The 24,644-nt window shown below is 42.0% G+C and overlaps 1 protein-coding gene across 7 annotated transcripts in view; it reads left to right on the top strand.

The window, feature by feature from the left end:
- The window catches only part of FGGY (FGGY carbohydrate kinase domain containing), a 191,600-nt gene that overhangs the window by 27,747 nt on the left and 139,209 nt on the right, over nucleotides 1-24,644 (top strand). For all 7 annotated transcript variants that reach the window (XR_014712657.1, XM_084636725.1, XM_084636724.1 and 4 more), the window contains one exon: nucleotides 13,443-13,531. Coding sequence is in view for 6 of the 7 variants with exons in the window: in XM_084636725.1 (XP_084492851.1) it covers nucleotides 13,443-13,531 (89 nt within the window). In the remaining variant the exon portion in view is untranslated. The remainder of the gene's footprint in view (nucleotides 1-13,442; nucleotides 13,532-24,644) is intronic.

Below are 24,644 nucleotides of genomic sequence, written 5' to 3'. Positions count from 1 at the left end.
AGGAGTCCTCCAAGATCCCTGAGGAAGAGGAACAGTCACTTCCAAAAAGTAGAGAAATTCCCCCTCCCCACTCCGAAAGCCTGAATCCTCCTGGAGCACCATTACGAAGGGCAGCAAGGAGGAGCAGCCCTACAGGTGAAATGGGACCAGACAGGAGCTACTGTGGACAAGAGCAATGTGGTGGCGGTGGGGGGAGACGTCATAGAAAGGATCAATAACAGAGAGGTGAGAATGAAGTTGTTGTTAGAGAGAATGAATAAAGAAGTGAGTCACAGTCATAGAGTTTAAGGCCAGAAGAGACTACCAGATTATTTAGTCTGACCTTCTGTATATCACAGGCCACCAGCACCACCCAGCCCCCTGCACACTAAACCCAACAGCCAGAAGTAGACCAAAGTATTACAGCCCTTAGGAGACAAAATTATTGTGTGCCACTAGTGGAGAACAAGAGGGACCAAGGCACACCAGTGCCCGAGGGCCGTGCAATGGCAGGGAATTGATTAAGTGAGCTATACCCAGATGATCCTGGCAAGAAACCCGTGTCCCACTCTGTAGAGGCAGGCAAAAAAACTCCAAGGTCACTGCCAATCTGACCTAGAGGAATATTCCTTCCCAACCCCACATATGGCAATCAAACCCTGACCATGTGAGTGAGAACCAGTCAGCCAAGCACTGAGAGAAAAGGAAGACCAGCCCACTCCATTTAGTGTCCCATCTCCAGCTCTGGTTATCTCAGATGCTTTCGAAATAATGGAATTAAGTTGTTGTTAGAGAGAGAGAGAAAATAGGAGTGGGAAGAGGGAAATAAATAAATAAAGACAAGAGTAACATGAAAGCACAGTACTGTACTTACTTTTTTCTAAGTCTTTCCTGCAGTCCAGCCTATGTTCTTGGGCTAGTTCTGTAAAATGGGATTTATAGGGATTTTTTTTACTTTAAAATGATAAAATATATCAACTGTCCTCTTGATTCAAGCACCAAAAAACATCTCTACTTCAGGCTGCTGCTGTTCCTTCTCTGGGCTTATTCTCCACTTTGGGTTTCCTTGTGACAGTGCTAACGTCTGCTGTTTATGGCCTGTGCTTAGCTGCTCATTCTTTGTCCTCCCTCAGTGTCTTCTCTCAGCAAGTGTATGTCTTCAGAATATTTGCTGGATAAACAAGGTGCTGTACATCAGTGCAGATGATGCTGTCTCTGTGTAACATCATCTGGGGCACAACCCAGTCACTAACAATGAAGGAACAGAATATAATTAGCACATGACTTTGTCAGACCCCTATTGAAAAAATTAGATGCTAAAATCTTGTGGATGATCTTCACTGGAGTGCGGTAACACAGGACTTTCTCTTCATGTGGTGGCAAGATGAACAAATCTCTGAAGTTCTTTACAACTGCAGGGCTCCTTCAGCTGATGTATTAGAAGATGGATATCTTTGTAAGGTGGAACTCTGTTCATTATTCACAAAGGGCTGGGAAGTTCCATCCAGTCCACCTAATAATAAGGGCCATGTGAAGCCATGCAGCCCTGGGGATTCTGCAGAATGAATGCCTACTTGAATGGCAGGACATTCAAATGCTGCTCACATGTTGCTACATCTCTTTATGAGATGCTGCTAATTATTCCCACACGTGGTGGCCACTGGGAAGTGCATAAGGAGGCAGAGATGTGCCTGCCTCCTTCTCCTTGTCCATCTCTGCCCTTTGTGGTGCATGTTGTGCATCCCCAGAAGGATGGGAAGGAGCAGTCCCTGTGCTCCTCAGAGCAGAGGGTCCGCAAATCTGCCTGGCGTTTACTTGGGTGCTGCATTCGAGGGACACCTTATATCCTGGAACAGGTCAAGTATAATATGAGCCTAATAGAGGGACCAAATCTCTATTCCCATTGTGTGAATGGCAAAGTTCACATCCACGTGAGTGGGACAAGGATTTGCTACTCTTTGCACCAAATCTCTTGTTGCACTGCAGAAATTTTCTTGCAATATTGGCATAGCATTGCACAGAACACATACTGGCGATCCATAAGGTTAGTCATTGGTGAAAAGTTTCCATTGGCTGCACTTTCAGCATAAGGAAACATTTTCTTTACGACTTCTAATTTCTGTAGCTCATGCTCCATTGCAGGTTGCATTTTGGTTGTGTTTTCTGTTACTGATGCCAGCGCATTCCCATGTCACCCCTAATTTCTTTTTGTCCTGGAATAGGGTCAGACTTGGACAACTCTCCAGAATCAAAAAGTAAAACATATTCTATTTTGTGGTTTAAGTGAGATTAAGGGAAATGATCTATTCTGGCTGGCCTAGGTATAAATAGTTGTCTTTGAAAAATACTGCAATGGCATATATTCTGTTTTTTCTATTAATGTTGTCCCATGGGCCCCACCCCACCCCTCACATGCTATTAAGATAGTATTTAGGAACATTAACAGCGTTGCCAACTCTCCCAATAGTTATTGCTTTTCATAAAGTGCCAAATCCTGAATTTGTGATTCATGAGAATGTCATCTTTCATTTTTAAAAATAAAGTAAGTTTCTAGCCGTTATGGTTGTGGAGTAAAATCTTGAAATCCTGACACCTAAACACTCCAGCTTCTGAAGACGAATAAAAGAAGCCAAAAGTTATTTTTCTTTAAAAACAAAAAATAATAATAAAAAAAACCAACAAAAACCAAACCTCATGATTTTTATAACCATTCTCATGATTGTGGGAGCCTGACTCATGATTTTTGAATGCTTGGGAATGGGAATACTGAACACATCAAAGGAAAGCAAACTTTTCTGTGGTTGAGATGCAGGCTGTCCCATTCGTATCCAGGACAGCAAGAGTATTTAAAAGGTGCGGTGAATCAGTGAAATTATTTTGTATTCATCCTTTAACTCCAAAAAGAAGGTTAATATATCAAAAGTTTTCTCTCAAGAGCACTAAGACAATGAATACCTTGGAAGGCTGCTTTGTTATATCACGGGTTCAGATCAACATTTCTTTTGTTACATTTGTTAATGTCTGTGCCCTAAATACTGATTCCTGTAGCAAAACACTAACTCACTGGTCCTAGCATGTACATCTTCCATGCCTGTACAAGTCTGTGATGTTTGGTAGTGTACTGGAATGCTATACCACCATCCTCTGGGCAACATACCAATCTTGGCTTTAACTGGAACATTTTCTGAGGCTGCAAAAGCACTGGTACTTAGCAGTGCAAGAGGTGATGTCTTTATAATAGTATGTATTTCCCAAAGAGTTGTCTGTTTAGGATTAGGGCTCTAAAGCCAGTATAGTATTCTGTCCTCCTATACTATTTTTCCATTTTATCAGACCTCTTATGCCATTTACAATTCTGTCAGACCTCCTTTGGCTCAAGAATGAATCAGAGGAGCATAAACTCAATGGCAAAGTACATCTTGTATATTATGGCAGTATAAAAGGAAGCTCTAAGAAGATATAGAGAAAGGTACTGTATATCCGCTGCTCAAAAATATGAAGTATTGGAAGAACTACAAAGATTCGCTGAATTGATTGACATTCAAGATTGATTTTTCCCTAGTTCCATGTGGAGATGCTAATTCAGCTCTGATATAACACATGACACTCTGCATTCCAAAGCTTTTGCTCTACCACTGGGCGAGAAATATTTGCCAGTACCAGAAAGAATAATTAGTTGGACACAATTGTCAGCATAGTTATTTTGTTTAGATGATAAATTAGGAGATTGGTTTACATGAGATACTGTTTGAGTAGAGTTGGATTAAAAGCTTGATGTTGTGGGCCATCATCTTCTTACTGCATATGAACTGCAGATTCCTTGTGTATATTATAAAAGAATCCAAATTATTCACCTTTTCCTTTCTGTTATGTTAATCTGACCATCTGCTACCTTAGGAAACCATACAAGCAGATCCTGTCTGCAGACTCCAGAGGAATCTGTGGCAAACTTCTTTATTGTTGCTTGGCCTGCACCCTCCTAATTGTAGAATTAAAAAAAAATAACGTCCCTGGATAGGAAGAGTTCAAAGCAAGTAATTTTGAATATTACTAGCTTTCAGGTGGTTATGATATCTCCCAAAGGAAGGGGCGGAAGTCCCATCCCTTGAGTAATTTAAAACTAAACAAGAAAAAGCACCACTCAAGAATATACCTTAGCAAATTTATCCTGCATTGGTTGGTGGTGGGGGGTGGGATAAGATGATCTAATGGAACTTTTCTACATCCAGTCTCTGACTCAGAAGAGGAGAAGTGGAAGATGACCTCATTCACCCAGAGGAATGAGATGACTTCATAGTTTGGGAAGTAGTTGATGATCCTTACTTCTTGCTGGTTTCCTATTACGTTTAGGGTTGCTGTTTCTAGGGTTATCTTGTATTCTTCCTTCCAAATCGTAATTGGTTCATCTCCTTTTTACTCTCTCTTCTTTTGCTTTCTTTTATTTTGTGGGTTTTGTTTTCCTCTCAAACTTCCATTTTCATATTCAGAGTTCTTCATAGCCCATGCTCTCCCTCCTACTGTAGTCCATGCTTTCACTTGGAACAAAGAAAAAGGGGGAAACAAGAAAAAGAATTAACAAGAAGTTGAATCACTGAGGCTCTGGGTGAGTCTGGTAATGCAGTATAGGACCTCTCACTTCTAGATCGCAGGTTCAAATGCAGTCTATTTTAGTAGCAACTGAATGACTTCACCATCTGATGGCTGGTAGTCTGTGTGGAATTATTTGTGGGGGGTCTTGACCAAGTTCCCAGCAAGCAGGTGTCCATGTCACAAAACCAAGACCACATAAGGGATGAAATGAAACCTTTGTTTGAGTCTCAGCTGCCTGGCCACGGAATGAATGGGCAATCAGACTGAACTACTCCAAACCCATAGAGTGGCCTTGGTAGAACATGGTGTAAACAAATTTGTAGGGGATTGTGGGGCACTTCACTTGTCTCTTGCCTATGCAGCACCTGTTCTGTTGTAAACAAGAGTTCAGTCTCTAGGGTTGTCATGTGATTTTTAAAATGTGGTTTCCATAAATAATTGCACATTTGACTTTGAAATTTGCTTGCTGTGAGCATTAGGGATGAGACAGTAATGGGAAGAAAGAGGAGTAATTTTCTTTCAGAAATATACAAGAATGCTTTTTTAGATGATGGATAAACAAGACAAAACAACTTCTGATTAGGTCAGTGAGATAACGCTAAATGTAAATCTCATTGGAAGTACTATAAATATTCCTGGATTATATTCCTAATTCACATTAAAGGTTAAAATCAGCCTCTTCTTCTTCTTACAGACAGTCTGAAAACAGACTCTTTCCTCAGATTTACTCGTTATTCAAAAGTATTTGACAAATGTTCTTGCATTATTTAACTCTGCAGTGGTCACGAACAACCTCTCCTTCTGCCCCTCCACCCCCACGAACATGATACAGTTCTGTGGTGACCTAGAATCCTATTTTTGACGTCTCCGACTCAAGGAATATTTCCAACACACCTCTGAACAACATACTAATCCACAGAGACCTCCCTACCAACACTACAAAAAGAAGGATTCTAGGTGGACTCCTCCTGAAGGTCGAGACAGCAGATTGGACTTCTACATAGAGTGCTTCCGCCAACGTACACGGGCTAAAATTGTGGAAAAGCAGCATCACTTGCCCCATAACCTCAGCCATACAGAACACAATGCCATCCACAGCCTCAGAAACAACTCTGACATCATAATCAAAAAGGCTGACAAAGGAGGTGCTGTTGTCATCATGAATAGGTCGGAATATGAACAAGAGGCTGCTCGGCACCTCTCCAACACCACTTTCTACAAGCCATTACCCTCTGATCCCACTGAGAGTTACCAAAAGAAACTACAGAATTTGCTCAAGAAACTCCCTGAAAAAGCACAAGATCAAATCCGCACAGACACACCCCTGGAACCCCAACCTGGGATATTCTATCTACTACCCAAGATCCATAAACCTGGAAATCCTGGGTGCCCCATCATCTCAGGCATTGGCACCCTGACAGTAGGATTGTCTGGCTATGTAGACTCCCTCCTCAGGCCCTATGCTACCAGCACTCCCAGCTACCTTTGAGACACCACTGACTTCCTGAGGAAACTACACTCCATCGGTGATCTTCCTGAAAACACCATCCTGGCCACTATGGATGTAGAAGCCCTCTACACCAACATTCCACACAAAGATGGACTACAAACTGTCAAGAACACTATCCCCGATAATGTCACAGCTAACCTGGTGGCTGAACTTTGTGACCTTGTCCTTACCCATAACTATTTTACATTTGGGGACAATGTATACCTTCAAATCAGCGGCACTGCTATGGGTACCCGCATGGCCCCATAGTATGGCAACATTTTTATGGCTGACTTAGAACAATGCTACCTCAGCTCTCGTCCCCTAACGCCCCTACTCTACTTGCGCTATATTGATGCAATACCCACCTGCAGAAGTGAAGAAACAGATTGATAGAGCCAGAAGAGTTCCCAGAAGTCACCTACTACAGGACAGGCCTAACAAAGAAAATAACAGAACGCCACTAGCAGTCACCTTCAGCCCCCAACTAAAACCCCTCCAACGCATTACTAATGATCTACAACCTATCCTGAAGGATGATCCAACACTCTCACAAATCTTGGGAGACAGGCCAGTCCTTGCCTACAGACAGCCCCCCAACCTGAAGTAAATACTCACCAGCAACCACATACCACACAACAGAACCACTAACCCAGGACCCTATCCTTGCAACAAAGTCCGTTGCCAACTGTGCTCACATAGCTATTCAGGGGACACCATCACAGGGCCTAATAACATAAGCCACACTATCAGAGGCTCGTTCACCTGCACATCCACCAATGTGATGTATGCCATCATGTGCCAGCAATGCCCCTCTGCCATGTACATTGGTCAAACTGGACAGTCTCTACGTAAAAGAATAAATGGACACAAATCAGATGTCAAGAATTATAATATTCATAAACCAGTCAGAGAACACTTCAATCTCTCTGGTCACGCGATTACAGACATGAAAGTTGCGATATTACAACAGAAAAACTTCAAAACCAGACTACAGTGAGGGACTGTTGAATTGGAATTCATTTGCAAATTGGATACAATTAACTTAGGCTTGAATAGAGACTGGGAGTGGCTAAGTCATTATGCAAGGTAACCTATTTCCCCTTGTTTTTTCCTAGCCCCCTCCCCCGCCAGATGTTCTTGTTAAACCCTGGATTTGTGCTGGAAATGACCCACCTTGATTATCATACACATTGTAAGGAGAGTGATCTCTTTAGATAAACTATTACCAACAGAAGAGTGGGGTGGGGGGAGAGAAAACCTTTTATAGTGGTAAACACCCATTTTTTCATGCTTTGTGTGTATAAAAAGATCTTTTATACTTTCCACTGAATGCATCCTATGAAGTGAGCTGTAGCTCACGAAAGCTTATGCTCAAATAAATTGGTTAGTCTCTAAGGTGCCACAGGTACTTCTTTTTCTTTTTTACTACTCTGTGAGGTTTCACTATTCAAGCTGTGTCGGTTAGTTGTGCTTCGTCAGCTAAATTGCATGGTATTGTTTCTGTTCCCTGATTGGATGAGTGCACAAGTTCTTCTGGGATGGATATGCATGCATGCAAATTTAAAATTTGGTTTCTATGAATACTTATGTTTGCAACTTTGAATTTCGCTTGCTGCAAATATTTATGTCAGCAAAACTCAACAGAATAAATGTTTGTGGAAGTGAACAAAACAAATTAATGTAAAAGTTGGAGTGAAACTTGTTTGCAGTGTTTGGCCGGCTCCAGAATTTTTGTGTTATGCATTTATTCTTTTCAGAGGTAGCAGAAGAAAATTCCATATTCATTAATTTCTGGATGGAATATTTTGCTGTGGATTGTGCCAAAAACCAAAAGGACGGTTGTTATGTTTTTCGTTAGATTAATAACATTTCATTTCGATTATTTCTAAAAAATATTCACCCCATTTAATCAGTGGTGCTGTAGCACATTCTGGTTCAGAGTAGGGGTGGATTGGGAGGAGGTGTTTCTTTTGTAATTATGTCCAAATGAAACGCATCTAGTCTAAGTTGTCTCTTTCACACCTCATTTATTGTATGGGGATTACAGGCAAAGAAGATCTTCCCTTTAACAAGAATCACCTCATAGAGCAAACTGCCAGGGTATAATTCCTTTGCAATTAATGACCAAAGGCTGATGGTTGAATCATTCTTCTTTTACTTTTTCTGGCTGATTGCCCAAGGAGCTCACTATATGTTACTGTTCAGTTCTTCCTTTTTGACCTATTATTCCCTCTGTTCACCCTTGGCTTGCAATAACTAGCTAAATGGAGAAGGGAACACACAGCAGTGAACCATTCAAACCTTTCAGAGTAGCAGCCTTGTTAGTCTGTATCCGCAAAAAGAAAAGGAGGACTTGTGGCACCTTAGACGAACAAATTTATTTGAGCATAAGCTTTCGTGAGCTACAGCTCACTTCATCGGATGCATTCAGTGGAAAATACAGTGGGGAGATTTATATACATAGAGAACAGGAAACAATGGGTGTTACCGTACACACTGTAAAGAGAGTGATCACTTAAGGTGAGCTATTACCAGCAGGAGAGCGGGGGGTGGGGAGAACCTTTTGTGGTGATAATCAAGGTGGGCAAGAATGTCTGAGGAACAGTGGAGGGTGGAGGGGGGAATAAACATGGGGAAATAGTTTTACTCTGTGTAATGACCCATCCACTCCCAGTCTTTATTCAAGCCTAAGTTAATAGTATCCAGTTTGCAAATGAATTCCAATTCAGCAGTCTTTCATTGGAGTCTGTTTTTGAAGTTTTTTGTTGAAGAATTGCAACTTTTAGGTGTGTAATCGCGTGACCAGAGAGATTGAAGTGTTCTCCGACTGGTTTTTGAATGTTATAATTCTTGACTTCTGATTTGTGTCCATTTATTCTTTTACGTAGAGAGAGTTTGACCAATATACATGGCAGAGGGGCATTGCTGGCACATGATGGCATATATCACATTGGTAAATGTGCAGGTGAACGAACCTCTGATAGTGTGGCTGATGTGATTAGGCCCTGTGATGGTGTCCCCTGAATAGATATGTGGACACAGTTGGCATTGGGCTTTGTTGCAAGGATAGGTTCCTGGGTTAGTGGTTCTGTTGTGTGGTGTGTGGTTGCTGGTGAGTATTTGCTTCAGGTTTGGGGGCTGTCTGTAAGCGAGGACTGGCCTGTCTCTCAAGATCTGTGAGAGTGATGGGTCGTCCTTCTTCAGGATAGGTTGTAGATCCTTGATGATGCATTGGAGGGGTTTTAGTTGGGGGCTGAAGGTGACGGCTAGTGGAGTTCTGTTATTTTCTTTGTTGGGCCTGTCCTGTAGTAAGTGACTTCTGGGTACTCTTCTGGCTCTGTCAATCTGTTTCTTCACTTCCGTAGGTGGGTATTGCAGTTGTAAGAATGCTTGATAGAGATCTTGTCGGTGTTTGTCTCTGTCTGAGGGGTTGGAGCAAATGCGGTTGTATCGTAGAGCTTGGCTGTAGACAATGGATCGTGTGGTGGGGTCTGGATGAAAGCTGGAGGCATATAGGTAGGAATAGCGGTCAGTAGGTTTCCGGTATAGGGTGATGTTTATGTGACCATCGTTTATTTGCACTGTAGTGTCCAAGAAGTGGATCTCTTGTGTGGACTGGTCCAGGCTGAGGTTGATGGTGGGATGAAAATTGTTGAAATCATGGTGGAATTCCTCAAGGGCTTCTTTTCCATGGGTCCATATGATGAAGATGTCATCAGTGTAGCACAAGTAGAGTAGGGGCATTAGGGGATGAGAGCTGAGGAAGCGTTATTGGGCCTTTGATACAGCCCACTTTGAGAGATGGTGGGCTGCCAAGGAATTTAGATCGATATCCTGGTTTGAACCTGGGATTTTTGCTTCTGGCCCACCTCTAATCAGTCCCGGGGCCATTGGAGTTCTAATGACACAGGTGGGTGGTAATGGGATATGAGATACAAAGCCTTTCACCATTAGATCACTGTTTCAAATGCTAGCCATATTGGTAATGGCTCAGAGTCAGTGCCATCCAGTATTTGGTAGCCTATTTTATTGATTTTATGCTTAAGTAATAGTAAAAACGATGCCCCTGTGCAAGAGCTCTAGGTCCCCTGATGTTCACTTGATACTTAAACATAACATACTCGTCAGCATTAAAAAGCAAACATTCACCAGGGACAAATTAACTCAATTCAGAACTATCCACACACCTTGACAAGCAAACCCTCCAAGTCAAGGCTGAAGCATGCTGGCAAGGCAGTGTGAGGAAGCTTTGACTACTGCATTTGTTCTGTGGATAAATAGTAGACTCTAGTCTTTATTGCCATGGATATCAGTCCATCATTTTCCATTTGAAAAACTGTTTTTTAAAGAAAGAGACATGGGACTCTTGTTTCAAAGATGGAAGCTGGTGTGTAGACACAGCGGCAGTGCGCTATTGCTGTACCAAAGAGCTAGGTTTGATCTGTTTTCCCAATCTCTCTCTCACTCTGCTTCCCACAGAGTGTTAAGAATGCTTCAGAGGCGGCAAGGTAAACACTCGAGGGAGGAGCTAACTTCATATTGTTCAAATGTGTCCCCGCAAGCTGTTTCAGGAATGGTGTCTATAGGCTCCTCGGTGACAGTCTCAGAAAGAGGATTAACTGTAGTTTATGGTTTTGGCATGAAGAAAGGTAAAATGAGTGGAGGAGACTTTAGAGAGGCCCCAGGAAAACACAGAGACTGAATTTATTTTCTTTAAACGTGAGTTTAGAGGATGAGTCGCAGGATATGAATATGGCATTGAGAATGTGCTTGGGACTTTTCCATGCTGCTTTTAATGTGGTGGTGGATTCCTTGACTGGGAGTGAAAATCAAATAGTGAATTTCAACAAGTGTAGAGAATATGGAGATGTTTATACTCATTTAAAAAATGCATCGGGGCATGATTTGATTTTTGTCTGTGCTAGCTAGTAATGATATAGCATCAGCATGACAAAGGATGAATCATTTGGACACTCATGAAACACCATACCATAGGGTTGCTAACTTGTAACTTTTTGGAGATTCATGAAATAATGAAATCATGGTTCACTGACTATCTTTGCTGAATAGCTGGGTTTGTTCGAGTTACATGATTAATCCTAGCCTGGTGTCTGTTTTCATAAACCCAAGATTACCAGATAGAAATCCTACTTTTACCAGTAGCTCAGGGTTTATACTGTCAAAACAGCCAGGCTGACTAGCCTTTTGAATTAAAATATAAAGGGCCAAATTGCCGTGGAGGCAAATGCACAGTTAATGACTAGCAGCCATACATGTCCGGGTGGAAAGTGGTCTGAAATAGGCATCCAACACTAGTGCTTTTTATAAGTAAAGGCAGTGATTGAAGCTTTTGTTTTCAGGCCTCAATAGGAGTACAGTACTTTCTGTGACTTCTAAAGAGTTGAAACCTCCGAGAACATGGAGATGGATTCTTTGGATGATCCAGAACCAAAATGATGGTCTTGTTTTCATTGTTTACCTGGCTACATCTTAGTTTCTGAAATGACATTTTCCTAAACTATTGGCCTTACAGACTCCACCCAATAACTTTTTGGGACTTAAAATTTGCAATCACATAACAAACAGAGTCAAAAGTTTATAGTACTGTACTGTGCTGAACACACAGTTAGTTAAATTGGAAGTGCTTTTTATATTTATTTAGAGTATAAGCTCTCTGGAACAGGGACTATCTTTTACTATATTTGTACATGCCTAGTACAGTTGGGTCCCGATCCTGTTTGGGGAAGCTGGAAGCTACTGTAATACAAATAATAAAATGGTAATTATATTTATTACTATTGGTATTTATGCTTTACTACATTTTTGAAGGTGCATGGGACTCCTAAAAGTTAAGCATAGTGAAGGTACGGTTATTGAAACATCTCCATGAAGCTCTGTCAAAGCACCTCTGGCCATCCTGCAGCACCCTAAGCCTCTAAGTCTACCTGCATATGACTATTTCTTCAGCATTATCACTTTCTACCGCTCTCATGATTTTATTGTGAGTCTCCTAATAATTAATGTTTTACATACAGTCCCAGTTCCTGGAGTCATGTAATTACATGAGAATCTCAGCTGTCATTTAAAAAAAAAAGTAATTTTCAAGTCCTCCTGTTTTTAGACAAAAAGGCTCAAAAAGAAAGAAGCAAACAAAAAGACCCACAATTTAATTTTTTAAAAAAAAAACTTGTGGGATTTTGTTGTTTAAAGCCAACTCACGATTTTTGAAGGCCTGACTCATGATTTTTGAACACTTAGGTTTGGCAGCAGTAAGTTATGGTAATGGTTTTGCAAAAAGAAAAGGAGGACTTGTGGCACCTTAGAGACTAACCAATTTTATTTGAGCATAAGCGTTCGTGAGCTACAGCTCACTTCATCGGATGTAGCTCACGAAAGCTTATGCTCAAATTAAATTTGTTGATCTCTAAGGTGCCACAAGTACTCCTTTTCTTTTTGCAGATACAGACTAACACGGCTGCTACTCTGAAACCTGGTAATGGTTTTGTTACTGTGTTACTTAGAATTTGATAGATTGATAAGTGGCCGCTTGTCAGGGCCATTATGTATTGTAGGCCAGTGATTCTTGCACTTTTTTCATAGTAATATACCACATCTTAATAGAGAACAACTCTTGGGAAAATCCCTTCCCACTCACAATTGTCCAGACCACATCCTCTCCCATTCTTTATCGTTTGACATCTTGATGGCAAGTACAATGATTGCTTACATGGAAAAGTAATATTGAGAAAATATTTTGTTAATTTTAGAAGTCATCTTCTTAAATTTAGAAGCTGGTAACACAGAGAACAGCAGCCTCTCTGCAGATCACCAGCAAGTGATCTGTGGTCCACTAGTGCTCCACAGACTACAGTTTGGGGCTCTCTGTAGACTATCGATCCTGGTGGAGAGGTCTTTAGTAATTTGGCAATGCCATGCTACAGTCCTGGGTGAGCAGGGACCACACTCCTGCTAGAACTTGCCTTGGTTATTGCACTTGATTTATTTTATTTTCTTCTTGCATTTTGAACTTAAAAGGAGACTGATATAGTGGAGCTCCAAAGTGGAAATTGCCGTTAATTTTAGCAGGTGAAGGCTTCACACTGTCATTTTGAAAAGGATGCCTCTGTAAACCCGAATTTGGGAAAACTGCATTTTCATTAGCACCCTCCAGCAAGTGGAAAGACCCAGTACTGTAGCCAGAAAATCATTTTAAAGTCAGTGGAGTAGTCACAGGTTGAAGAACAGCATCATCAGAGTTTTACAATAGGAAAAAATATTGGGGTTTTTTTTAGGTAACTGGCAGCTGACTTAGAATTTGTTTTTAAAAATAAAGGCAGACCATGATTGCAATTCACGTCTATCTCTTTTTAAATTTTTTCAGAACTTGAGAGAGTCTTGCTGGGAAAAGGCAGGCTACTTCTTTGATCTTCCAGATTTCTTATCATGGAAAGCAACAGGTGTCACTGCCAGGTATGTTAATTACAACTGCATGATTTGTTTTTCTTCTATTTTTCCTGTGCATGTTTCTGCCTTAAATCATATTGACTGGATATGCTGTATGTACATCTGTATGTGATTTAGCCTATTCAAAAACATCTTGAACCTATCTCCTACTTCCAGTGTACATTCCTGAACACAATTGTTCCTGTGAGCGCTGTAATTCTCAGATACAGTATGTTGCTACAACCATCAGTTAATTGATCTTGTGCTCCATTTTTGGAACATAAGTAGGATTGCGTTACCTATTTCTAGTTGTAGTCTACTGAAATTTGTTTTCACTGACAAATGAAAATGCTGCAGTTTTTGACCCCAAAACCCCCAAACAAAAAAATTTTTTTTCAGTCTGTGTGAGATCTAATATATCTTGTTAAAAATGAACAATGGGTATAAAATCACTCCCTCAAAACATCCCAGCAAAGCACATATTTTATTACTTTAACGTCAAATATCAGTGTGTGTTAGGTGTATCCTAGGGAGCGATTAATAGTGTTGCCTTGAGAAAATTATTTAAAATCCTGATTAAAGAGACTGGAATATGAGAGAATTACACTGCAGATGTACAAATACTTTTAAAAGTTTAGTAAGATACCAGTACCAGCTATTTAAAAAATACATAAGGCGTGATTCTACTTTCAGGGTGGTATATGTCAAGAATATCTCCAGTGGAGTTATAACTGTGTAAAACTAGTGTAAGAGGAGAATCAGGCCCGGCATAGTTTAAGGGTATGTCTAGACTGCAAAAGAAGACCCACAACAGTGAGTCTCGGAGCCTGGGTTAACTGACTCGGGCTCGTGCTATAGGGCCAAAAATACCAGTGTAAATGTTCTGACTCAGGCTGTACTCTGGGCTCTGAAACCCGGTTTGGGGGAAGAGTCTGAGCCCAGGTTCCAGCCCAAGCCAGAACATTTTTATCTCCATAGTGCGAACCCGAGTCAGTTGATCCAGGCTCTGAGACTTACTGCCCCCGGTCTTTTTTTTTTTTTTTTTTTTGCAGCATCGATGTACCCTGAGCCTCCCCAGGAGTATAGGACAGGTCTCCCTTGCCCCCAACCCTTTTGCGTTCAGGTTAGACTTTCTGTCTATCCATTTACTTAAGAACAGCCACCAGTTGTCAAGAATCTCGCTTCCATGAGTGGACTAGTACTGGGTTTGTTTTAAAACAAACCAAACGAACCAACCAACCCCTGGCAAAGAGTGTTATTTCTTGTAAGAAAGTACTTAGTATCGTTGTTACTTGTAATGTGGTAGCTCCCATGAGCTCCAGTCATTGACTAGGACCCCATTTTGCTACACAAACACACAACAAAAAGACTGTCCCTGCCCCAAAGAGCTGGTAGTCTGAAGTATCCCTCTCAGCCGCCCCACAGCATGTCAGACCTGTTCTAGTGTCAAGAGCTTGAATCCTAAGGGTCCAAACTGCCCCTCCTCAGAACCCCTGACCCATCCAACCCCCCTGCTCCTTGTCCCCTGAATGCCCCCTCCCGGGACCCCCTGCCCCTAACCGCCCCCTTTCCCTCCCCCCCCCGGGTCCCGCGGGCCGGATGTGGCCGTAGTTTGCCCACCTCTGCAACACAGTATAGCATACTTTCCAATACCCCACTCTACACGGTATGCCATACCTTCCAACCCACCAATGTATACAATACAGCATACCTTCTAATACCCCACTCTGTGTATACAGTATTTTCACAGCTTGTAACTTTATAAACCCCTATTAGGTATCCACGTATTGTAATAGAAATAATATTGAAGTATGGATCCATGTAACATTTAGCCATGAAGGGATGGGTACAGTAAGGTGACGCTCAGGATCGCTGCATACCTGTTGTGTACTTTGCATCTGTGGGAGAGAGCAGCTAATGACACTTTGTCCTTATCCTTTCTCTGGAAACTCTTTGCAGTGAAACCGTTGCCATCAGTGCTACTTTCTGTATTTCCAATGTGAGCTGGAAGTGGCTCTCTTGTTACCTAGCAAGACTACCACAATGCTACCCTGGGAATAGGGCACACACGCTGTAGACTTACAGAAACCTGAGTGCTAATGCAAACCCACCACCTGACCTGTCCAAACTTCCTCAGTCAAAAGACTTTACGTATGAAAAGAGGTGCCACCTCGGAATGTGCTGCTAAGGGTATCGCGTGAAAAGAGGCCATCAGCTAAGCATGCTGTACAGCTCTTCCTGCATTCGCTACAAATCACAGGCCCAGCAAAACCAGGAGAGGGTTTTGTGGCTCTCAGAGGACCCGAGAGTCAGTAACTGCTTCTGTCTCAAGGCTCCAAGAGAGGGGGAATAATGAAAACCAAAAGACACATTGCTGGAAAACATACCCACAGCCCTGCTTACTATACAATAGAGCAGTGGTTCTCAAACTTTTGTCCTGGTGACCCCTTTCACATACCAAGCCTCTGAGTACGACCCCCCCTTATAAATTAAAAACACTTTTAAATATATTTAACACCATTATAAATGCTGGAGGCAAAGCAGCGTTTGGGGTGGAGGCTGACATCTCGCGGCCCCCCCGTGTAATAACCTCGCGACCCCCTCAGGGGTCCCGACCCCCAGTTTGAAAACCCCTGCAATAGAGCAATTTCCCTCTTTAAAGCCTATACCTGAGGGAAGAATGGAATGTGGGGATATGACATTGGCCCACCCTGTCTAGACTCGGAAATAGGTTGTGTTGAAAAATGTGATAGTTCAAGCATGTTAGCAAACACGTTTTTAAACACCACCTATTTTCCCAGTTTAGACCTGCCCATTCAGAAGAGGGGCAAGGAAACAAGGAAGGGGCACTGGGCATGTTAGAAAGTCCCAGTTCAAACCACTTGAGCATCCAACCAGAGAGCTCAAGCAGTTACACCCCAGCCCAGAGAACTCAGCTGGCCTATGGCCTTGAGCTGCTCTTGTCAACCCCAATAGTAGGGGCTTTAGCAAGGTGAAATTCACTTGTCTGCAGGCAGGATGTCATGAACAGAAAATTCCCTGGGAATTGGGGTCCTACCATAATTAATCCTAAGGGATTCATCATGTGATGGAGGAAATCCAGGGCGTTTTAATTCTGACTGGGATTCTGGGAGGGCAATGGAGTGAGTGAGCGAGCATTCACCCCTGGGCTGCCACCACTACATACACAGACAATACCCCACTCTTTTCCTACAAGCCAGAGAGGTACTCGGTGCTTTCCTTTGTTTCAGTCTTTAAAAAATACCAGTTGCCCATCCATCCAGGCCGCATGGCTGTTTCCTTGCTGCTGCCACTCCCCGCAGAGTCCTGGCCTATGCTGCCCCCCCATCCTCCCATGATCCCCCACGATCATTCTCAGTGTCGCCAGCAGCCCCACCTACCTATCTGCTCCCTCCCTTCTTCCCTCCCCTGAGCCCTCCCATTTTGCCCCCTCCATGCAAGAAAGAAGCTCACCAGGGCAGGGCAAGCAGCCGCAGAGCTCAGGCAAGGCACTCTCCTCCTGACCTGAGGCACATACCTGAGCACAGCTGTAACTCCCCACCCCCCTCTGGAATGTTCCCCCCCTCAGGCATCTGGGGAGGGGCATGTGACCATTCCTGCCCCTCCCTAAGGTCGTCCCTGTCAGTGAGTGTGGCATAGGGCAGGACCCACCACCCCATAGACAGCACTGTGAGACGGGCTTCCTCCTAGAGCTCCTGGGTGCACAGAGGATATGTGCCTGTTGCCACCCCCTTATCTGGCTAGAAGTCCTTGCAGTCTTCCAGTGATTCCATCTAGCAAGCTGGAGAGGATAGATTTGAGCTATTTTTTATTGGGCTATGAGTACTCTCTGTAGTACTTTACCCCCTGAGAAGCTGGTGAGTAAGGCAGCGGAGTAGGAATCAACCCCCCTTTTCTCCAGACACACTGGGCTCTACAACGCGGCCACGGGGCCAGATGGTTAATACTTCAAAATAATACATGAATAAAACGTGAAATGTTCTTAGTGTGGTAAAGACTTGGGAAGCTAAAGAGCGTGCACTCCGTGTATTATCTGAACATTGTGTATAACTCTAACACAGGGAAATTCTTGAAACACAGCATTTCCAGATCATTGTTAAAGGAGGGAGATGGTTTCAAATGGGAGTGTGTTAAAAAAGCCATTTTTTACCTTGTTAGAGGAGAGAAATCCATAGCAGTGATGCATCAAGTTACTCCCTCCCACTTTCAGTGTTGGCAGCCACACTCTGTCTAAAAGAGATCCTCTTTTTTTTTTTTTTTTTTTTTTAAATGTTCTCTTCCTCTGAGGAGCAACAGTCCTCCCTGTCTGGCACATTCAGACCCAGAAACTAGCTGCTTGTGCTGTAATTCAATCTTAACCTGACCCCACTAGGATACAGACTCACAGTTTTGAAAGTAGGAGGATCAAGTCACCGACATTTAGTATGTTGAGCCAGCGGTCATATCTCTTAATGACAGTCATGTCGCTAGTTTAGGGGATACAAGAGTTGGGCCACTCACCTTCTTCTCAGATAGTGTTGGCAGAAAGTTTTTAAAGAAAATATTTCTGTCACAGCCCCCCCCGTTTTTTTCTTTCTTTTTTGTAATGCGATCGCTTAACCTCCAGCCTTCTGCAGCTTGGGAGAGCAGATTGGAAAGAACAGCACAGTCTTCCACCAGACTTAAAAGGAAAACTTCACTGTCATGCTGACTAATCCTTAAGTCTCTTGGGGAAACAAATGATCCGATTAAATTGTAAAGGTTACACTGTGTCTGCAGCCATCCCGCTTGTAATACCTGATGGATCCAAGTGTTTGGTAATAACTGCTGCTGCAGTAGTGAGGAGGACTGATGGAAACCAGGATAACAAGATGACAAAGCTGCCCTTATGTGTGAAAGCCTCTTATTGTGTCTTCCTTCAAATCACTCCTTAAAACTCACCTCTGCTGTGATTTTCCACAAAACACTAGACTGTAGGTAGGCTGGTGGTTTGCTGTGATCACTGCTTACTACACTAACCATAGTCCTCTTACTGTTACCTGGTGCTCTCCCATCTCTTTGTTACATCTGGCTGTTGTCTTTTGTTGGATAAGAAATTGAGAGTTCTTTGTAGCTGGGACAGTCTTTCTGTGATCAGTGTCTAGCACAATGGGCTTCCAATCGCTTACTGGGCCCCCTAGACATGACTGCAATACAAATAACAATAATGCAAGGGTAGAGAGATCTTATAAATAAACCACAATGTTCTACTACAATGGTCCAAGCACTATAGTAATGCCAATGAAAGCTTAGTGCGTGAAATTTGCAGCCTCCTCTCCAGCCCTTGTGCACAAGGTAAAGAGGCTGGATGAGGCAGAAAAGGAGTCTAAACCCCCCAGCTCCAGATAAGAGAATTCTCCAGGTGCAAGAATTAAAGAGGACAACATCAGGTTGTCATCAAGGTTCCATTTATAAACCTGGTCATAAAAGGCATGCTAGGGACAGGGCTTGAGTGGGAATGTTATGTCAGAGGTAATGCTAGGGAGTTTCTCAGCAATGATGCTGTCCCTAATCAGCTGGCGACAGGCTGCCATAAGTTAGCTGGAGCTCCAGGGTTGTCTGAGTTATACTCGGTTCTGCTACAGACTTGGGAGGGCACAGAGGTGGCTTAATGCCATCTTGGCCCCATCTTCTGCTGGGTTGTGAATTCTGGGCTAGGCCTCTTAAAGGCCCAGCACAGAATCTCACCAATTGTTATGAAAGATACTGTAGAATACTGGTGTATACTCCAAATAGACTGTGTACTTCATATGTTCAAAGTGCTGTGCAAGTGTGAACAAATCAAGGGCCAGATTCTTGCACCCTTTCTCAGTGGGACTACTAAGAGTGAGGCACAGTACTAGTCAGCGTGAGTAAAAGTGGCAGAACTCAGTCGCAATAAAGAAGGAATCTTGTAAGTTTTTGCTGATGGATACCTTGGTAGAGTAACTGTGATCCTGAAGGGATTTTTGTTGCAAAATGTTTCCATTTCTATGCACCCCATTGATCAGGAAGCAGGAGCATTTGTACAGGTCTGAGGCCCTGATTCTTCAAAGACTTTCACAAGTACGTTACATACTGTGAGTAGCCCCTTTGGCTTCCATGGGACTACTCGGTAAGAGTTAATCACATGTATAAATCTTTGCAGGATCAGGGAACTGTGTACTTAAACAGTTCTTATTGTGTTTGTAAGCTTAAATTTGTATATCTTTGGCCTTTGAGTATCCTTAATGGCTTGAACCCCCTCACTGCATATCTACGAGTTGTACTATGGATTTACATAAAAACCACAGAAATGTCCTTATATGCTTCATACCTGAAGGCAGGCAGCTCAAACATATTCTGAGATTCGAACAACTACCGTTTGTCACTAGTTGTCTTGATGATAGACACCATGCATCCAGTAGCTGCATAGAACTAGTTCAAAATTGCTGTATTTTTAGAGGTTTCTAGTAAACTCCAGCTGTTCACAGAGGATTATTGTCTGAGATCTTCCTTATACAAAAATGTATTCATTTCTAAGATTCCTACTTAGGAACAATGAAAAATAAGGCCTTTGTTCTAAATGATATGCAGTACTGCTTTTCTTAGGATTGATGTGTTTGCCCAGCTGGGTTCTACCTTAAAAAATTGTATGGATACTTTTTTAATATAGAAAGGATGGGCACCAGTCTTGACATTTAGATTTTCACCTGGCTTGTTTCAACAAAGCTATGGGGGGGGGGGGGGAGAGGGAGAAGAGGAGAGGAGGAGAGAGTTGTTTTTCTCAGATGTGTTAGTAATGCTCTTCAAAGGCTCAGCACTTTTACTCATGGTGAGTGTGACTCACCACCCTCCTCCACCTATTACCTCTAACTTTTTTCTTTATATGGTGTTTTGAGTAAAGGTAGCTTAAAAATAATCTTCCAGGCACAATTGGTCCAGCTACAGGTGACTGTATTATGGATGGAGAACTCTTGTCAGAAATACACCCCTCTTCTGCATGCTTCTGAAATCTCGTTAAGGACTGCAAAACAAACAAGAATGGGGCTGGGCTGCAAAGTCAGATCCACATCCAAATTTTCACATCAGGAGTGTTCTGATCTAGGATTTTGCTTCGGGGACATCTCTGATTACAAGCAGTTCACTCATTGGAAAGGTAGAGGCTCCAGTGGGTTTATTTGGATTAAGATGAACCATTAAAAAAAATTAAAACTGTGGAACAGGATTTGGAATCATAGTTAAGAATGTCAATTGATCCATAACAGAGGTGGAGTATGTTGAACATGGCACTGGGTGTGCTTGTAAAAGAAAGAATACTGTTACCTACTGTACATAGGAAGGTAGAAATCCTGGGAAAATAAAAATAAGAACTTGAGAAGTCTAGAATGGGATGAACAGACCTAAGGTTCAGATCCCATTTGAAAGTCTGCATGGTTCACTCAAAGAAAATGATTTACATGAAATTTGATCAGCCTTTAAAAAAAAGGAAAAAAAAAGTCCTGTAGAGATACCCTGCTTAATTACTCTCTATCTTCTGGCCCCTTGGAGTCTCTGGAAGAGAAGATGTTGCCATGCAGGCAGTTGATACTTCTCCTTCTGTGTGGGGTATGAGAGATTATCTGCGGATGGCTTCCTTACAGGGATCTCAGTGTCCAAACCTGGCCCAAATAAAATAATTTCTATAAGAAGCTGATACATACATTTATGGGCTTTGTCTACATTACACAGACCCAAAGGCAGATGTTTATGGTCTTTAAGAAACATTGGTGAGACATGGTTAACTAATATTAGATTTACTATGTATATAATATATTAAAAAACCCAGAAATTCCTGTAAACAGACCAGACTGAAAGGAGAGAGATTTTCTTTTTCTTATGATCATGCTATTGAACACCTGAGTTCAGTTCCTCATCTGGTGTAAATTGGAATAGTTGCCAGTTTACACCAGCTGAGGATCTGGCCTTTTTATAACATTTGCACAACATTAGGGTCAGATTCTGCTCTGTTACACAGCATTAACTCCAAAATAACTCCTTTGGATTCACTGGAGTTAATTCTGATGTGCACCAGTGTAACAGAATGCAGCATCTGTCCCCTCATTTATTTGGAACAATGGAAGCTATTAGTAAAAAGGAGAGTGGATGATTCAGTGGTTATGGTACTAGTCAGTGACTTTTAAGAGCTGGGTTCAAGCCCCTGCTCTGCCACAGTCTTGTCATGTGACCTTGGGCAAGTCACTTAGTCTCTGCGCCTCAGTTCCTCCCCTGTAAAATGGGAATAATTGCACTTCCCTGCCTCACAGAGATGTTGTGAGGATATAAATCCGTTCCAGGCAAGTTAGTGGGGGGCAATACTGAGTACCACATGTAGGTAGGTAGATAGTTCAGTGCTGAAAACTTGAGAGAGTGTTTGTGGAGGGAAACTGGTGCTTGTTAGAGAATTTATTAGAAGGAACAGGTGAAAGTGAAATGATTCTCTGAGAGGACTGTGTGCCTTTTTAAGGGGTTTAATAAGATGCAGTAACTGGATCAGTTCAGAGACTTGTGGTCAACTGCTCTCCCCCTCCTTCCCAGCACTCCCATGATGACTAATGAATGCTCCTTGGCTGGGATTCCGGTGTTTGGCTTCTCCTTGTTTACATTCTGTGCCAACTTCAAAAGATGCCTGGTCTAAAAATCAGGCTTCTCTCTGAAAAGAAAAGAGCCTGGGCATCTTTTACAAGGCTGCACTAATTAGCATTGTGGCCCATGTGGCAGAGGCAATATCCTGCATTGTGCTGGGGTTTGGGGTTCTGGTTATAAAATAAAACCTAAGACTTCAAACACAGACCATTTGGGGAAAAGGGGAATTTATCTTAGGGAACAAGGGATGATATTTTAATTTCTTAAGCAGGACGGACAAAGTGTCTGTGAACTTCCTGTGCCAGAGCTGACCGTGTACTGCCCTCTGACTGAACCTTTTCTAAGCCAAGAGAGAGACGCACTCCCTTTCGTGATTGTCCCAGTTCTCCATGCTTTTAGTGAATTCAGAACGTGGTCATCTGAGACTAGCTCAGTTGCTCCGTTCACCAGTGTGGAAACAGTGACATGTTTCATATGGTAAGGACCTAAGGTAGAAAAGTATCATGCCTGAAAGAGTGGGAGTGCCCTCATTATTGAGGAGAGGGATTTTGATGACTCCTGTTTTGTGGGGAAGCTGGCATTTCTTTTTCTTTTCATGAGCCCTCCATTTTTTAATTTGTTTTTTTTTGTGGCAGTGTGTGAGATAATTGTGTCCATTATATAACTGTGCTTGTAGTGTGACCTACTGGAATTGTGCATCTGTTGTGTGGCCTAGTGGAAGCAGTGTGGACTGGTGGATAGACTGGGACTCGGGAGATCTCTGTTTTTACTCCCAGCTCTGCTACTAGGCTGCTGGGTGAGTTCGGGCAAGATACTTCCCTTCTCTGTGCCTCAGTTTTCCCATATGTGTAACCAGGATAATGACATTGACCTCCTTTTTAAAGAGCATTGTGATCTGTTGACGAAAAGCATGTATAATACCTAGCTATTATTATTTTTTATTATTAGTAGTATTGGGAGGGGAGCTCAGTCTTCATGTCCATTCTGTCCTTGGCCTGTCCATATTCAAGAAGTCTTTCGCAGTAGTTTTGGATGAGTTAGTGAATTGGATGCATCCCTGTAATTCTTTGCTTCTTTTGTATTTCTGAAATAATGTAGTCCCCTCTCCTGATTGGTCAAAATAATCACCACAATGTCTCATTAGTATTAACCAAAATCTGTTTTACTGGCAAACTGGATCAGAAAATTCTATTTTAAAATAAGAAAATTAGACATAAAGTAACAAGACTCCAGTTACTTGAGTAGTGTTAGTTCTAAAGGTATCGACCTTTTGTATTTCAAGGCACTTACTACCCTAGCAGTGAATGTCTGTTTTATGGTCACAATCCAGTTACCTTCAACATCATTTGAGATTTTTGTCATTGGTTTCAGGGGGAGCAGAATTGAGACCTCCCTGCAAAGAGGTTTTGTCTCTCTCTCCATGTTCCACACTCCCCCCCCCATCTTTTAAAAAGTTTATTTTAAGTTCATTTTATTCCTGTTTCTTTCTATGCCAGTATTATGGCTGTTTGAAGAAAGAACCAAAACTTTAAAGGGAAACTGTCAACTTAAAAATCATACTGTGTCTGAAAGTTTGCACCTATTACTATTACAACTAGCATCTAAGATGTCTATAACTGAAAGAAATGAAAGAGGAATAGTTAATACTAGTTATTCAGCTTGTTTACTTTGTGCATTTGATACCAATTTGTATATAACCAGTTTCACTGTTTTCTGCTTTTATAGGCAGTTACTTTCCACTTCTTTTTGTATGCACAGCAAGAGGGGAGAGAAACATGCTTTAAAATAGGAAAATATTGTATACACACAAACATAGGCAGGGGCCTCAAGGACAGGTGCAGTACAGGACATGACTTAACTCATTTTTAGAAATTGACTAGATTTCAAGTTGACATGTCTCTTTAAAAGATTGTGTCCTATGGGTCTTCAGTTACTAAGTAGTTTGCTGGAGTTTTGTTTTGTGTCTTGGTTATAAAAATTGTTATCATGTATTGCGAATGTTTGCTAGGAAGCATACAGGCAAATAGAAAATGCTAGCTATTGTTATTGTACAAATGTCCTTTACAAAACATTAGCAAGATAAACCGATGTGTTTTCCAAATGATCTTCAGATCTTTCCTCTTAGTAGGGCCTTAGTAATGTCTAGCTATAGCTGTACAGTGGAATGAAATTGCATTCCAAGTTTTTAACACCTTTAAATACACTCCTTCAATATGGTTCAAGGGTTTACATTCACACCTTATGTAAATGGTTACTTCTATAAAGATTTTTTTAAAAAGGTGTTTGGGCTCTTAATTAACAGGGACAGAGCCAGGTCCTTAATTTTGTATTGTGCTTGTTTGCCTTTAGGAAAAAGTCAGCTAGGTCAGTATAGAAAAGGAGTGGGGGCAGGAGCTGTAGTAGATGTATTAACTGGCAGCTTGCCACAGAGACATTGAACTCTGAGCCAAGCATGAAGTCATTTTGAACTCAAGGAGTCTCACTAATCCGAGGCAATGTGTCTTAATTTGACAAAGTA

The sequence above is a fragment of the Lepidochelys olivacea genome (genome assembly GCF_965140295.1).
Source record: "Lepidochelys olivacea isolate rLepOli2 genome assembly, chromosome: 8".
Lineage (NCBI taxonomy): Eukaryota > Metazoa > Chordata > Testudines > Cheloniidae > Lepidochelys > Lepidochelys olivacea.
Note: the sequence above shows the minus strand (reverse complement) of the source record. Positions and strands in the feature narration are given on the sequence as shown.